The sequence below is a fragment of the Cyprinus carpio genome, chromosome B7, assembly GCF_018340385.1.
Source record: "Cyprinus carpio isolate SPL01 chromosome B7, ASM1834038v1, whole genome shotgun sequence".
In the NCBI taxonomy this organism is placed as follows: domain Eukaryota; kingdom Metazoa; phylum Chordata; class Actinopteri; order Cypriniformes; family Cyprinidae; genus Cyprinus; species Cyprinus carpio.
Window position 1 is genome coordinate 36947968 of NC_056603.1, and position 14577 is coordinate 36962544.

General features: G+C 35.5%; 2 protein-coding genes across 2 annotated transcripts; one reads left to right on the forward strand and one right to left on the reverse strand.

Moving 5' to 3' along the window:
* Positions 1-481: 481 nt before the first annotated feature.
* LOC109073557 (haptoglobin) lies at positions 482-3522 on the forward strand. Its single transcript, XM_019089660.2, has 4 exons — positions 482-572; positions 765-844; positions 1465-1748; positions 2622-3522. The coding sequence occupies exons 1-4, from the start codon at positions 502-504 to the stop codon at positions 3180-3182; spliced, it is 996 nt and encodes a 331-aa protein (XP_018945205.1). The 5' UTR covers positions 482-501; the 3' UTR covers positions 3183-3522.
* Positions 3523-8147: 4625 nt separating this feature from the next.
* On the reverse strand, positions 8148-10338 carry sult5a1 (sulfotransferase family 5A, member 1). Its single transcript, XM_019089659.2, has 6 exons — positions 10139-10338; positions 9760-9968; positions 9550-9676; positions 9350-9447; positions 9074-9254; positions 8148-8815 (listed from the first exon to the last, which is right to left on the reverse strand). Exons 1-6 carry the CDS (start codon positions 10275-10277, stop codon positions 8625-8627), a joined length of 945 nt encoding a protein of 314 aa, XP_018945204.1. The 5' UTR covers positions 10278-10338; the 3' UTR covers positions 8148-8624.
* Positions 10339-14577: the final 4239 nt, after the last annotated feature.

Here is a 14577-nt window from a genome sequence, read left to right on the forward strand (position 1 = left end):
AGAAGATGTCCATATTTTGCTTCTGGAATTTCATGTATTTTATTCTTTACAGTAGTCAAAAAACATTATTTTATTTATTTAACCTCAATCTCTTTAATATCATTACATCTTATTGCAACATTGTTTTGCACATTGCAAAACCCTGATTTTGGGGTTTACAAAACTTGTACTTACTGGCACTGTCATATGATGAATCTGTATTTCAACTAAGGTGTGCATCATTTTGCCAATATTTTATTTCTTTTTTTCCTGTTCTTGTTTTTTTTTTGTTTTTTTTTTGTGGGATTACAAAATCACACAAGTGTTGTCTGTTATTCAAATGCAAACTGAACAGTAGGACCTACGTGCTGGCTTTGGAAAGTTTTGCTAACTTAACCTCTTGTCTACCTTTAACCTGGATAGTGTCAACATTCAAACACTGATAAATTTCCCTGATTAGGTAATCCGTGAGTTTAGATGAGGTTTTTTTTTTTTTTTTTTAGGTGTATCAATCTCATATAAATGCCAGAGCCTCAACGACCACAATACAATACAAGACAGCTCCTTTTGCAATACATTTTCATCATGAGGTGGTAAGTTTCTGTTTTGTTTCCTAAAATTAAAATTATATTTCAAATTATGATCAAGTACTGCATAATTTACCATTCAAATTTCAATTTCACTGCAATGCATAATGCATTATAAATTAACATCTGTTCAAACATATGTTCCTCTGAAAAGTACAGATTATTTTTCGTTGATGATCTTTTTTTTTTTGTCTCAAGGCTATCTGTCGCTGTGCTGCTCTTGGGCACTATTACTTGCCTGCCAAATGCTTTGGATAGCGTCAGAGAACATGTTTCTGGTAACAGAGACGCTCCTTATCAGACATGACCCAATACTCAGCTCCAGTTAAAGCAGTAAAGTGCTAATGGAATGTATTGTAATAAAACAATTGTGACGTTTCGACCTTCAGGTCTTCATCAGGCACATCATTGTGCCTGATGAAGACCTGAAGGTCGAAACGTTGCTTGATTAAATTCTTCTGGAGCAGTAATTTTCAGTGTGCAGACTTCACACTTCTTTATTTGTCTGTATCATTCAGTTGTCTTGCACCTGCGTCCTATCTGGATGTTTGGGATGTGCACACCATTTTTGTATTTTTGATTCTTCAATAAAACAGTTGTGTCATTGGCTGCAGTGTAACCAAAATGTAGTTTGTAGTTACTATATTATACAGGCCAAAATCCTATCAATTTACAAAAGCTCTGTAACATTAAAAAGACTGTGAAAACCTTAACAGGAGCATAAACAAAATTTTACCAAGCACCACTGACATCTTTTTTTTTTTTTCTCAGAAAATGTTAAATATAGTTGTGAAGCATGTAATGTGTTACAAATATGCATTTTTTAGTTATGTTCAGCTGTAGCACAAAAATTACTATCAACAGCTGCTTAATAGAGATCTCATTCTCATTTATACAGCTCACAGGACTTCAGCCCTACGCCCCAAACGAATGGTGGGGGGATTACTGACCGCATCCGTCCCCTGGCAGGCAATGGTGTACCTCAGTGAGAACATACTGGATGGAGGTTTTGCTGGAGGAGCCCTGATAGCTGAGCAGTGGGTACTGACTGCTGGCCGCAATTTATTTGTAGGAAAGAATCAAACCCAGACAAGAGGAAAAGAACCACTTATTCCAAAAGTCTATCTTGGAATCAGCAAACGTGTTCATGCAAACGCCTCTACAGAAGTATCTGTGGAAAAGGTAAATATCCACGCAACCCACCAAATTCCGAACCAAGCTAATTTGCTAAATCATAATCACCATATATTTGTGTATAAACATATAAAGACACAAAACCATTATCAATCACTGTTCATATTGCTAAGCTAACTTAACTTATGGTTAAAGTGCTACAGTACAAAGAATAGCTTAAAAATCTTTGGAACGATAGGTGGTGCTGTTTTCAAACTTCTCAGGTGGCTTCAGTACATACTGTCAATGCCTGTGCTGATCCTGTATGTCAAAGCATTTCATATATATATATATATATAGATATATATATATATATATATATATATATATATATATATATATTAGGGAAAAAATGAACAGAGTATATTTCAACTACTGGCAGCTACTGTAATGGACAGTGTCTTAATATATGATATTGAATATGATCAGCATGAGAAGAGTAATGAGGTGAATTTTTAGGACAAAGGATTCAAAAGTTATAACCAAAAGAATATTGTATATTTGAACTGGTGGTGGTGTTATAGAGTTGGTCCTAGAGATTTCAAAGTTGGACAGATTACTATTCAAGGTGACCCCAAGTAATTGTGCCAAATTTCAGGCTGGAGAGTGAAAAGCCCTTTTGTGTATGCAGATAACATACAGTACAATGACCCTAAAACTTATTTGGAAGCTATGCTTGCATGAATGTCAGTGTCACTTAGATACTTATTTAACAAAATATCAAATTTGGTGCCATATAATGCAATGAAATGAATGCCTTTCAAGAGTGGCTTCATTTTCCAGACACTTTTGGGAGCAGTGTATCAGAAGATTAAGAAATGGATAAAGGGGAGGTAATTGTTGCATAATATGGTTGATCATTGACATGGTTTTATCTTGCAGGTGTTTTTGCATCCAGAATTTCAAAACATATCCGAATGGGACAATGACCTTGCTCTGATTAAACTGAAGGAGCCAGTCAAATTTAATGAGTCTGTAATGCCCATCCCACTTCCTGAGATTGGAGATAACCAGGAAGAAAAGGAAGAAGAGAAAGGCATCATCGCAGGGTGGGGTTGGGGCAAACTTTTTACCCCTGCCCCTGTACTCAAGTTTCTCTCACTGCCTGTACGTTCATGCAAGGGTAAATACCAATCAAAGGTTCTTGCAAGTACACCAAACGTGGATGACAAACAGTTCTGCACCGGACCCAGTAAGCACCAGGAAAACGTTTGCTTCGGTGATGCAGGCGGTGCTCTTGCATTCTTGAAACCCAACACCAAAACAGTGTATGCTGCGGGAATCCTCTCCTTTGACAAGGCTTGTTCTGTAGAAGAGCACGCTGTCTACACAAAGATTTCTGCCTACCTGCCCTGGATTCATAGTGTCATGAGAGGTGATTCACAAGAATTTCTAGCAAAGCGTGCTTCACTCATAAGTCACATGTTTTCACAGCAGCAGTAGTGTGATCTTTATGCAGAAACAACTGCTTGATAAATATGAATTTATTTCACTCATTTGTACTTTGCACTATTTACTGTTGTCTGAACAAAAATTTATCGTCAGAACATTTAAATCAATATTTGAAGCCAAACTGAAAAAAAAGAAGTGTCAATTCTGTAAGAAATCAAGCTTGCTTCTTTTAGGAGAAATTAAATATGATTTGCTGATTAATGTGTATAAAACTGAAATTTCACAGACATCAAAAAGACAAATTTCCTACTGAATGTATTGAATAATAAAAATAATAATATTGAATGTCATACTGAATTGTGTAATAAAAGGTCAATAATTTTTTACAGCACATTCCATACAAATGGTTTATTACTTTACTGTGTACATTTTTGTATCTAAGCAAACATGAGAAAGCACATCACATACTGTACCATTTTAGTTATTAAAAATGTAAAGCTCTGCAGCAGAATGTTACTTTCCACCTTGTGCTGTCAAATAGGCTTTCCTTTTGTAAAGAACACTTAAAGAGTGGAGCTGCTAAGGTTATATAAGCACATATCTTGTGCCCATCATTCTGAAACCAAAGAAGCACGTAGAGAAGATTAAATCACTGATACACTTCCTGAAAATCCTGACTGCTCCTGAATAACTGCACATACTGCACATAAACCACAGCTTAGCTTAATCTTGAATTAAGTTTTTCTGTTTTCCACCAAGCATCTCAATTAATTTGAGTGAACAGATTATTTTTGTGTGTGTATGTCCTAAATGTATTAGACTCAACCTTGAAAATATTTAAATCAAATACAGTTGCGAAACTCACACATCACATATACAAACTCTGGAGTCAGAGGCCGGATTCACAAAACATTCTAAAAAAATAAATGTATTCTTAAGAAATAAGATTCGAATTCTTGAAAATAATCTTCTTAAAAATCATAGTAAATAACTTCTTAAAGTTAAAGAATTTAATGCATTTATTGGGTTATTTCAAGAATTAGTAAATTTATTGGGCTATTTCACAAGTTTTCTAAAGTGACACCAATGACGGATAATGCAAACAATGATCAGTCATGATTATTTATGAAGCAACTTCCTGGCAGTATTCAGAACATATGAACACACCTAAACACAGGATGCTTTTGCTATAACACATTACAGTAATATTCAGACAGCATAAAACAGGCAACCTTTGAAGTGTTTTTCAGCTAGATCATATCTTCAGCAAGAACAGACATTTATTCAGTCGAATAGTGCTGAACTATCGCTTTCTTCATAAGAAACAATTTTAAGAATGTGTTTTGAGAACTTCTTAAAGGGTTAGTTCACCCAAATATTAAAATTATGTCATTAATGACTCACCCTCATGTCGTTCCAAACCCGTAAGACCTCCGTTCATCTTCGGAACACAGTATAAGATATTTTAGATTTAGTCCGAGAGCTTTCTGTCCCTCCATTGAGAATGTATGTACGGTATACTGTCCACGTCCAGAAAGGTAATAAAAACATCTTCAAAGTAGTCCATGTGACATCAGAGGGTCCGTTAGAATTTTTTGAAGCATCGAAAATACATTTTGGTCCAAGAATATCAAAAACTACTACTTTATTCAGCATTGACTTCTCTCCCGGGTCTGTTAGGAGCGCGTTCACCACACATCCGGTTCGCGAACAAAATCACTCGATGTAACCGGATCTTCTTGAACCAGTTCACCAAATCGAACTGAATCGTTTGAAACGGTTCGCGTCAACAATAAGCATTAATCCACAAATGACTTAAGCTGTTAACTTTTTTAACATGGCTGACACTCCCTCTGAGTTCAAATAAACCAATATCTCGGAGTAATTCATTTACTCAAACAGTACACTGACTGAACCGAGCCATATAACGAACGAAACATTTACTCGTTCTCGAGTCAAGAACCGTTTCTGTCGGACGCGTCCGATTCGAGAACCGAGGAGCTGATGATACTGCGCATGCGTGATTCAGACTGACACACAGCGCGTCTGAACTGAACTGGTTCTTTTGGTGATTGATTCTGAACCGATTCTGTGCTAATGTTATGAGCGCGGGTAAACCGAAGGCTTGAATCAAGGGCAATCATCGCCAATGAAGTCATTACGTCGAGCGCAAAAAAGAACTGGTGAACCGTTTTCGGCAACCGGTTTATTGAATCAAACTGTCCGAAAGAACCGGTTCGCGGAGAAGAACAGAACTTCCCATCACTACCGGTGATCCGAAAAACCGATGCAACCTGTTCTTGACTCGAGAACGAGTCAATGTTTCGTTCGTTATCTGGCTCGGTCATCAGTTCAGTCAGTGTACTGTTTGAGTAAATGAATTACTCCGGGATATTGATTTATTTGAACTCAGAGGGAGTGTCAGCCATGTTAAAAAAGTTAACATCTTAAGTCATTGGTGGATTAATGCTTATTGTTGACGCGAACCGTTTCAAACGATTCAGTTCGATTTGGTGAACTGGTTCAAGAAGATCCGGTTACATCGAGTGATTCGTTCGCGAACCGGATGTGAGGTGAACGCGCTCATAACAGACCCGGGAGAGAAGTCAATGCTGAATAAAGTCGTAGTTTTTGATATTTTTGGACCAAAATGTATTTTCGATGCTTCAAAAAAATTCTAACGGACCCTCTGATGTCACATGGACTACTTTGAAGATGTATTTATTACCCTTTTGGACGTGGACAGTATACCGTACATACATTCTCAATGGAGGGACTGAAAGCTCTCGGACTAAATCTAAAATATCTTAAACTGTGTTCCGAAGATGAACGGAGGTCTCACGGGTTTGGAACGACATGAGGGTGAGTCATTAATGACATAATTTTAATATTTGGGTGAACTAACCCTTTAAGAATTTTTCAAGAATTGCACCGAGGAACATTCTTAAAAACTTCTTGGAATTAATGTTACAACTTTAAGAACTCATTTCGTAAGAAGGCTTTTCCCAGTAATCTGGCTCCAGGTCAATAAAAAAACTCTTACTAAAACACAACACTGCCTATTAACTATTACATAACCTCTTAGTTCTAGTGTAGGTGTATAATTTTACTGTGAATTATCTTCATACGAGGAGAAAAATAGGTTTTGAGAATTTAAAAAATAAATAAAAAATATGACAGATAAAGTGACTCCTTTCTGATGTTCTCTACAGGGGTAAATCACAAAAACCGACTCCTTTTAGGCCATTTCTCACCATCAGAGGTCACCCAGTCCCAAACCTTTCACTAGTGACTATACTGGTCTATGATGTGAAATGCAATAGGGAACAAATGTCTGTTTCACGGGTTAAAACGACTGAGGACTGAGGCTACTCTGTTTGTGTACAAAAGGTATGGCTCTCTACCAATGACCTGCTGCTTCAGGTGACTGCCCATAAGTTGGCTCCCTGATTCGTTGGGCCAGTGCAGCTTTAGTTGCCCTATTTTATCAGTCACGTCTACCCAGTTGCACCTGTTCTATATTTTGTCATTATTACACTCACTCTATATGTATGCTTTGCACCTCTTCAGTATCAGGGTGTTTTGCTTGTTCTAACCTGCCCTCTGTCATTCTGTCAGTTCAGTCTTGTGATGATTGTTTTTGTTCTTCTACAGATTTTCTACTGTGTTTATGGATATGATGAAAACAGGCAAGAACTAATTATTTGAGACTGCAATTTCTCACCAAATCTGACCTGAAAAAATACTATTTCATTTTTTTTTTGTATTCACTATATAATGAATTTCATTTTTTAAAAACAAATAATCTTCCTGAGGGCAGCTTTAAATCTGCTGTTGAAGACATTTGATTCATTCTCTTACTTCTTTTGTAAAAGAGCAAAGACCCAAATATTGCATTCAGTTGCATTAAAGGACATGACAAAATGCAAGAGAAATTGACAAACAAGGTTATTTTCATAGGAGCGAATTATTAAACCTGTTGAAGCAGGTGACACAGGAGGACCAAGCAGAAAATGTTGGGGACTTTCCTTTATATAAAAAAGTACTATTTATAACATCACTACATGCTAGTGCAGTTACAGTACAATATGCCATAGATCACACATTATATGTCTAGAGTTAGTACTACCTTTTCTCCCTCTTCCACTGAACCATGTTTCTACAGGCCTGAATGTCTTTGCCTTTGCCAAGACTGTTTTGAGGTCCTTCTTCAGTAATTACAATGCTAATGGCCATAGATTGCAGAAGACAGGCTCGAAATGCAAATGCCACATGTGATATGCTCAGCGTGTCAGATCGCAACTACAGCTCTGTAAGTTCTTAAGATTGCCTACTATTTTCCACATTCTTGTCCTCTTCTTTTATATCTATATAAAACAACCTTTAAATACATTATGTATAAAATTTAAATGGATCAGTTATGTTTTACTATATATATATATATAAAAAAAAAACAATAAATCTGTGATCAATTACAAATAATGCAGCTTTAACATCTTTTTATAATGTAAGAGGCATGATGTTTCAGATTGTAGAGAGCATTTGATTGGACAAGCTGAAACAAGAAACAATGACCTTAAGGTTAAAATATTAATATTAAATCCACAAGACTTTAATTTTTGGAAATTTTAACAAATCCTGCACCACATGGTGCCAGTTCTTTGTACAGAGCATAACATGATGTCTTTTACACGAGAGACGGGCAGACAGCTAGAAATGTTGTTTCTTCCTTCCAAATGCATTTCAAGTGCCATCAATCATTTGAAGTGCAGCACAGGTGCAGTACCCAACCTCTAAACACTTCACTCTCTTCATTAAAGCAAATAACTTTTTAAATATCTGGCTTTTTAGATTAGCCTCATCTAATGCCGAACATCTAATGAGCTTAGCTAGTTTGAACATCCTTGAGAGTGGCATTTTGCTTGCCACAGTTTTATCACCCATTTTACATCGTCAAAGCTGGAGAGTAATTCCACTGGATAACAGGTTCAAAATGACCACAGTTAGCACAAGAGCAAAGGTTGTAAAGTAGGTTTATATAAATCATTATGCTTCAAGACAATAATTATATATTACTAAGTAAACAGATTGATAAAATTACACTTAAATTCATTATATTGCCTTATTACAAACATCCAGAATTTCACGAAATTAACATCATAATTCCACCTATCTGATATACATATCGTTTTTGTTAATCTTCAAACATTATTACTTTACTATACTTACAGTACTTAGGTCACATTGCATAAAATACAAAAAAAAAAATAAATAAATAAAATGAATCGTAATATATTATGTAAATAATGCTACATTTCTCTTTTAATGTCTCAGGCTGAAGGTTTATATATATAAATTAAGTTAAATTACCATGTAGAAAAAAAAACAGAAAGGAATTAAATACTTTAGCTCACCCACTTACTGGGCATTTCAGTGTGAAATATTAGAAACATTTTCAAATGTAAATTGAAGAATATTATCAGGGATGAGCGGTTATGTGAGTAGAACTATCTCTCTGGGAGTGTGGGATTCTGAAGTATTAGTGTTCATCAAGGGCCTTATAGTCTTCTCAGGGCATTCCCATTTAAACAGCAGTGAGGAATCTGTCATCTGTGAAGAGTACATGTCATCAACAAGACGACTCTGCTTCTCAGTGAATGTGTTCCTCCAGTCTCCGACTTTACCTAAGATGGGATTGTAGTGTTTATTAGATTACCTTTAAAATACCTTAAAAAACTGTAACTTAAAACAACCAAAATTTTGAGCTGGACTATCTGTTTTTCCAATTATATCATACAGGTTGTCTTTAAAATATCGTTTTGCTTTTTTGAGTCAAAATATTTGTTTCTATTCCATTTTCAATTATTTCACCATGATACTATATATAATCAAAAATGATTGTACCAATGATTGAAGCAAACATCAAAAAAGCATTTACATACCTTTCCTCATGAACTTGCCCTTTCTGTGGTCCATGATCTCCTGAGGGATGAGAGTGTAGTTCACCATGGTATTTTCCTTCATGCTATTGAAGCTACAGTGCTTTTGAGCAAGGATCAGCTCATCCTCAGTTAAATCACACTGCAGGAAACGACTCACTTTCTGAACAGACCCGTGAAGATCCTGATAATATCGAAAAAATTGCAAATTGAAACTGCTTGTTTAAGTTCATCTGTATGTGGTTACCAAATGAATGAATTCTTATAAAGTCATCCTACCTGACACATTTCCTCATATGTGATGTAAAGAAAGTTGTGGATATCTTTTGTGTGACTAGTCCAGCCCTTGACATGGTCAAACCAAGAGCCATAATGCACTGATAAAAGAAAAAAAAAATTCACAATAAATGATTTAATAGCTTGTAAGGGAAAAGAAAGTGGCTCAAACACAAACTGGTAATACTAGTCTATTGACTAACCTGCACCCTTCAGGAAATCATTCAGAAAGTCAGAGAAAGTGCCTGGCTCAGGTAGAAAATTGGCCATCTTGTGGAAGTGATAGTATGAAACTGCCACATCTTTGAGATTTCTGGCCACATATATAACCTGAGGAATGGCAAACATTTGTCACTTGCAAGAAAATTCAACAAAGTGATAAAACTCCATTTGTGATTTGCCCATCTACTCACTTTTGCTTTGGAGTGTTGCAGGACCGGTGCCAGCAGGTGGTAAGGCAGATGTGTAGTAATAATACGAGGCCCGGTAGAGGCTTTTAGAACATCATCACAGTAGTACTGCTCAAGCCATGGTGCACGGGCCCAGTTGGGCTGAGTTTGGGCAATAGTTGGGTCCCCTTTACCCAAAACTAGAGTGATGATTTCCTGCATCCATGTGGTTCCTAAGAATAAAGGATTCAAGGAAAGTGAAATGAATTCTTAAAAGGCATTAATAATATCTTGCTTGGAAAAAAGTTAGCTTGCCATTTTAATTTAAATACATAACCTAGATAAAAATTACCCTTTAAAAGAAGGACTAAAGATGAACACAGAAAATGCATTTCATTATTACCTGATTTTGGGTAGGTGACAATTACAGTATCTGTGTCCTGAAATTGGAAATTTGTCGCATAATTCAATGAGTCTTTAGTATGCATGTGCCCAGGAAACATGATGCTGTGAAAAGTTTCCGTGACATCTAGACGAGCCATGTCTGTTTGTGTGCAAATGCAAAAGGAATATAGAACAGACAGTGTGATGATCTGACAACGGCGTTCAACTGTCAACTTATATAGGAAGAGAAAACGGAAGAAAACTGTTGATGTCACAAACCAATAAGTTCAAAGGGGAAGTACATACACGTGGGAAACAGAAATTACCTGAGAAACCGGTTACCGAGTAAATTCCATGTCAAACCTGTGCAAAGGGATTTGTTGTTTGCTATATAATATATAATTTGCCTAGCAAAGTTTTTTTATTTTTTATTTTTTTTATTTGCATATTATAATATCATCATAGGACGTTAATGTTGGTATCTTGGTTTCCCTTTGACCTTGTTCATCTTTGAGTCTTTAAGTCGATCCGTTACAGTTTTACTCAGTGGCAAACTTAAAATACAGCTTATCTGATGTCAAAAATGCATTTAATGGAGGCAATGGTTTATTTCACCATTAATTATGGTTTTCAACCGACACAAATGCAATTTATTTTAATTTTACTGAATCCCACTAGTTGCAAATGTATTTAAAAATCTGTTTCTAAAGCCTAAAAGGGTTTGTTGATGTGGTTCATTTTAAATTGCAGGTTGTCTGGATCTGATGTGAACATTGTTACATGGATGTGGTAATCATAACCAAAGCCATTAACTTCCTAGTAGTTCAAACCAAAAAAAAAAAAATCCTTATATACGTCATGATTGCAGAAGATGTTCACCTCTGTATAATAACACTCAGTAAATAATATGTTTTATATATGTTAAAATATGTTGTACCTTAATGAAAAAATAGTCATGTCGAATCAACCAATGTGTGAAGTATGATAAATGTGAAGCTTAAAATAGAGCTGTCTTGTGCTCAGTAATGTACTGTAGTCAGGGCCGTCCTTTTGGCGGTGCACAGTGGTATAGCGTCTCGGTATGCAGGTGCATGCAGAACCCGATTTTACCAAATAAGACATGTTCCTGGATCAACATCTTTGTTGACCAACAAACATTGTGATTAACTAATCAGAGATGAAGAACCAGTTTATAGTTTTCCAGGGTCAACAAAATATGTTAATATCTAACTCAGCAAAATCAGGACGTGAGCAGGTGCATATGGGCCCGGGCAGTTTGGGGTTTGGGGGGAACTTTTAACTGAAACGAGGGAACAAATAGAGCCCTGCATGGGCCCAGCCCTTGTCCAGCAGCTAATGAGAATTCTCGGCCCATGTCTGACTGGATGCCGTGTCTTTTTTCTCTCTCTCTTCCCCATTACACAACTATTAAAATAGTTTAGTTTTGGTTTTTAATGGCAAAGTGATCATATTTCTTTTTGTTTCTTTATTAAGTTAATTTAGAAATATGTTTGGAACATTTTATGTTTGTTAAATTCAAGTCTTTGTTTTTTAAAGGAACGACCAAGTGGCAGCGGCAGACATTGAGTTGAGCATATGTTTGATCAATAACACGACGAGGAAACTTAAAAATATGCCGGTGTTTTTGCACATAAAGGTAAGAGTATACCTCATTCGGAACTGTAAAGGGACTACATGTTTGTGTGTGCACTCACAACATCAACAAACATCAAACAAAACCTGCTTTAAATTACTATTTTAAAATTAAATAATTCAAATCAAATACAAAAACTCTTTCATAATGTAATCCGTAAAGATGCGTTTCTCTCTAAAGGCACTTCCAATGAGGAGATTGCGAGACAGGTTCGTCAAATTAATTTTTGCAACATTGACTCAGAAAACATTAGTTTATTAACAAATAATTAAAATATCCCCAAATATCCCCTGTCCCCTGTACTTTTTGTTGTTTGTTTTGTGGCCTTGACTAAGTTGCTCTGGATAAAATTGTCTGACCACTTCATTATTATTGACGTTGTGTCATAAAACTTCCTCAATTCAAAAGTTTAAAGGTGAAGTGTTAATGTTTGCAGCATTAACATTGCAACAACAGAACTGCAACAACAGTGACCAAAGTTGCACCCTATACGCTTATTCTTTTATATAGTGGATGGCATATTCACTGCATGAGAAAGCATTGAATAAAAATGAGTTAGCAAATTCAAACACTGCAAAAAAATAAAAAAAAATAAAAAATTAGTTATTTATTTATCTCTATTCAATTAGTTGAGAGCCTAACAGTGCATTACTGAGTGTTCATCCTAATGATTAAACTTGTTATATATTACATTTCATTAATATGGGTAAATATGAGTTCACCTCAAGTCTGTCCAGCCAAAGTAATACCATAAAAGAATACAAAAGCTCTTTCATTATGTACTCCGTAAAGATGCGTTTCTCTCTAAAGGCACTTCCAATGAGGAGATTGCGTGACAGGTTCGTCAAATTCATTTTTGCAACATTGACTCAGAAAATATTAGTTTATTAACAAATAATTCAAATATCCCCAAACATCCCCTATCCCTGTACTTTTTTTGTGCCATGTTTAAAAATAACTAAATAAATAAGATTAATGTCATAATATTTTAAGAATAAAGTCAAAATTACGATAATAAAATCATGTTATATTGTGTTAAGTTAATGTGAAAATTACATCTATAGGCCTACTCCTCTAAAAAGTCTGTGGCATCCGTCAATCTTTTGACTTTTTTAAAACTCTGATTGATCGATTCATGAGACATTCGTTTGTATTAAATTATTCAGATTTTTTTCAACATGCATTTAAAATTTCATATTTATTTCGTGGTGCAAATATTAAAGAGGAAAATATCATTGATTCATATGCAGCTTGAACAGAGGTGAATTATCGCACTACTCTCTACGTTTATTGTTTGTATATTATCATAAAATTGACAGAAAGCTAAGACATTGTAGTAACAAAGCACTAAGTTGTGATTATTGGGTGGCTTGCATGCTACAGATAATGAATGGACTTGAAAACTTGAAACATAATTTCCATAAACTGTAAATAAAACAGCTTGTGAATAGTCATGATTCACGTAACTTTATTTACTTCCGATTTTTTGCATATGGGCCTGGGGCTGACTTGCTACTCCACTGCAACTGGTGCAGTCGCAACGGGCCCCGCGACAGATGTACCGAAGGGGGCCCTGCTTCCACTTTGCACCATGCCCTGCGTCAGCTAAGGATGGCCCTGACTGTGGTAAGTACACCATGGCACTGGTGACAAACACAAAGACACCAAGTTACGATGGTTCAGAAGAGTAATCATGTTACACATTAATTTCTCTCAAATCGAAATGGATTTTTTTTTATGATTTTGCACTGCCTTCTCAAGTTCATTATATATTGTAAAGTGAATACATATTAACATGTAGACCAAAGGTTTCTTTTCAGATTGGTGTGCTCATTTATTGCAAGATTGGTGCATGTTTTAAGAAAACAGGAGGCACTATATAAAACATTTGTGGGGAGAAAAAAGCTGCATTTGTTTAATAAGTTTTGTCAAAGAGGATGTACAACTCAAACATGTAGAAAGATCTAGCAACATATACTATTTGTTTTAATGATTAGATGATAGCTCAGTTAGTTTGGGGATAAAGAATATAATTATTATTAAAATTCAGGATTATAGCACCCTTTTCTCCAGTCAAGGTGTTTTTTATTAAACAAACACACACCATAAACATCACTCTTTGGTTTTCCATGAGCTTTTTATTTCAAGTAAAAACCTTGAGGTGTAAATGCAGTATCAGGGAACATGTAAAAAAAAGAAAGAAAAAAGGGTCTCTTATAGCCTTTTCCAATAAGTGTGAATAGATGATTTTCTAGAGCAGAAATGTGTTATGAAACGGCTTTATGGTGTGGTGACTTTAAAAGAAGGGTTGCTGGTTCTACTGTCACAAAAGCCTTTACCGTTACCGTAATGAGCAAAGTCTTGAGTCATCACCCTTGTGGCCTTGACTAAGTTGCTCTGGATAAAAGTGTCTGACCACTTCATTATTATTGACGTTGTGTCATAAAATTTCCACAATTCAAAAGTTTAAAGGTGAAGTGTTAATGTTTGCAGCATTAACATTGCAACAACAGAACAGCAACAACAGTGACCAAAGTTGCACCCTATACGCTTATTCTTTTATATAGTGGATGGCATATTCACTGCATGAGAAAGCATTGAATAAAAATGAGTGAGCAAATTCAAACACTGCAAAAATAAAAATTTAGTTATTTATTTATTGCTATTCAATTAGTTGAGAGCCTAACAGTGCATTACTGAGTGTTCATCCTAATGATTAAACTTGTTATATATCACATTTCATTAATATGGGTAAATAAGTTCACCTCAAGTCTGTCCAGCCAAAGTAATACCTCTGAAGACAA

What these genes read in the sequence shown, in the direction of transcription:
- LOC109073557 (XM_019089660.2), top strand. Translation starts at nt 502, where the DNA reads ATGCCAGAGCCTCAACGACCACAATACAATACAAGACAGCTCCTTTTG. An exon ending in TACATTTTCATCATGAGGTG is followed by an intron (nt 573 to 764) that starts GTAAGTTTCTGT and finishes TTTTGTCTCAAG; the next exon opens with GCTATCTGTCGCTGTGCTGC. An exon ending in CAGAAGTATCTGTGGAAAAG is followed by an intron (nt 1,749 to 2,621) that starts GTAAATATCCAC and finishes TTTATCTTGCAG; the next exon opens with GTGTTTTTGCATCCAGAATT.
- sult5a1 (XM_019089659.2), bottom strand. Translation starts at nt 10,277, where the DNA reads ATGGCTCGTCTAGATGTCACGGAAACTTTTCACAGCATCATGTTTCCT. An exon ending in TGATTTCCTGAAGGGTGCAG is followed by an intron (nt 9,448 to 9,549) that starts GTTAGTCAATAG and finishes TTCTTTTATCAG; the next exon opens with TGCATTATGGCTCTTGGTTT. An exon ending in CATATGAGGAAATGTGTCAG is followed by an intron (nt 9,255 to 9,349) that starts GTAGGATGACTT and finishes CGATATTATCAG; the next exon opens with GATCTTCACGGGTCTGTTCA.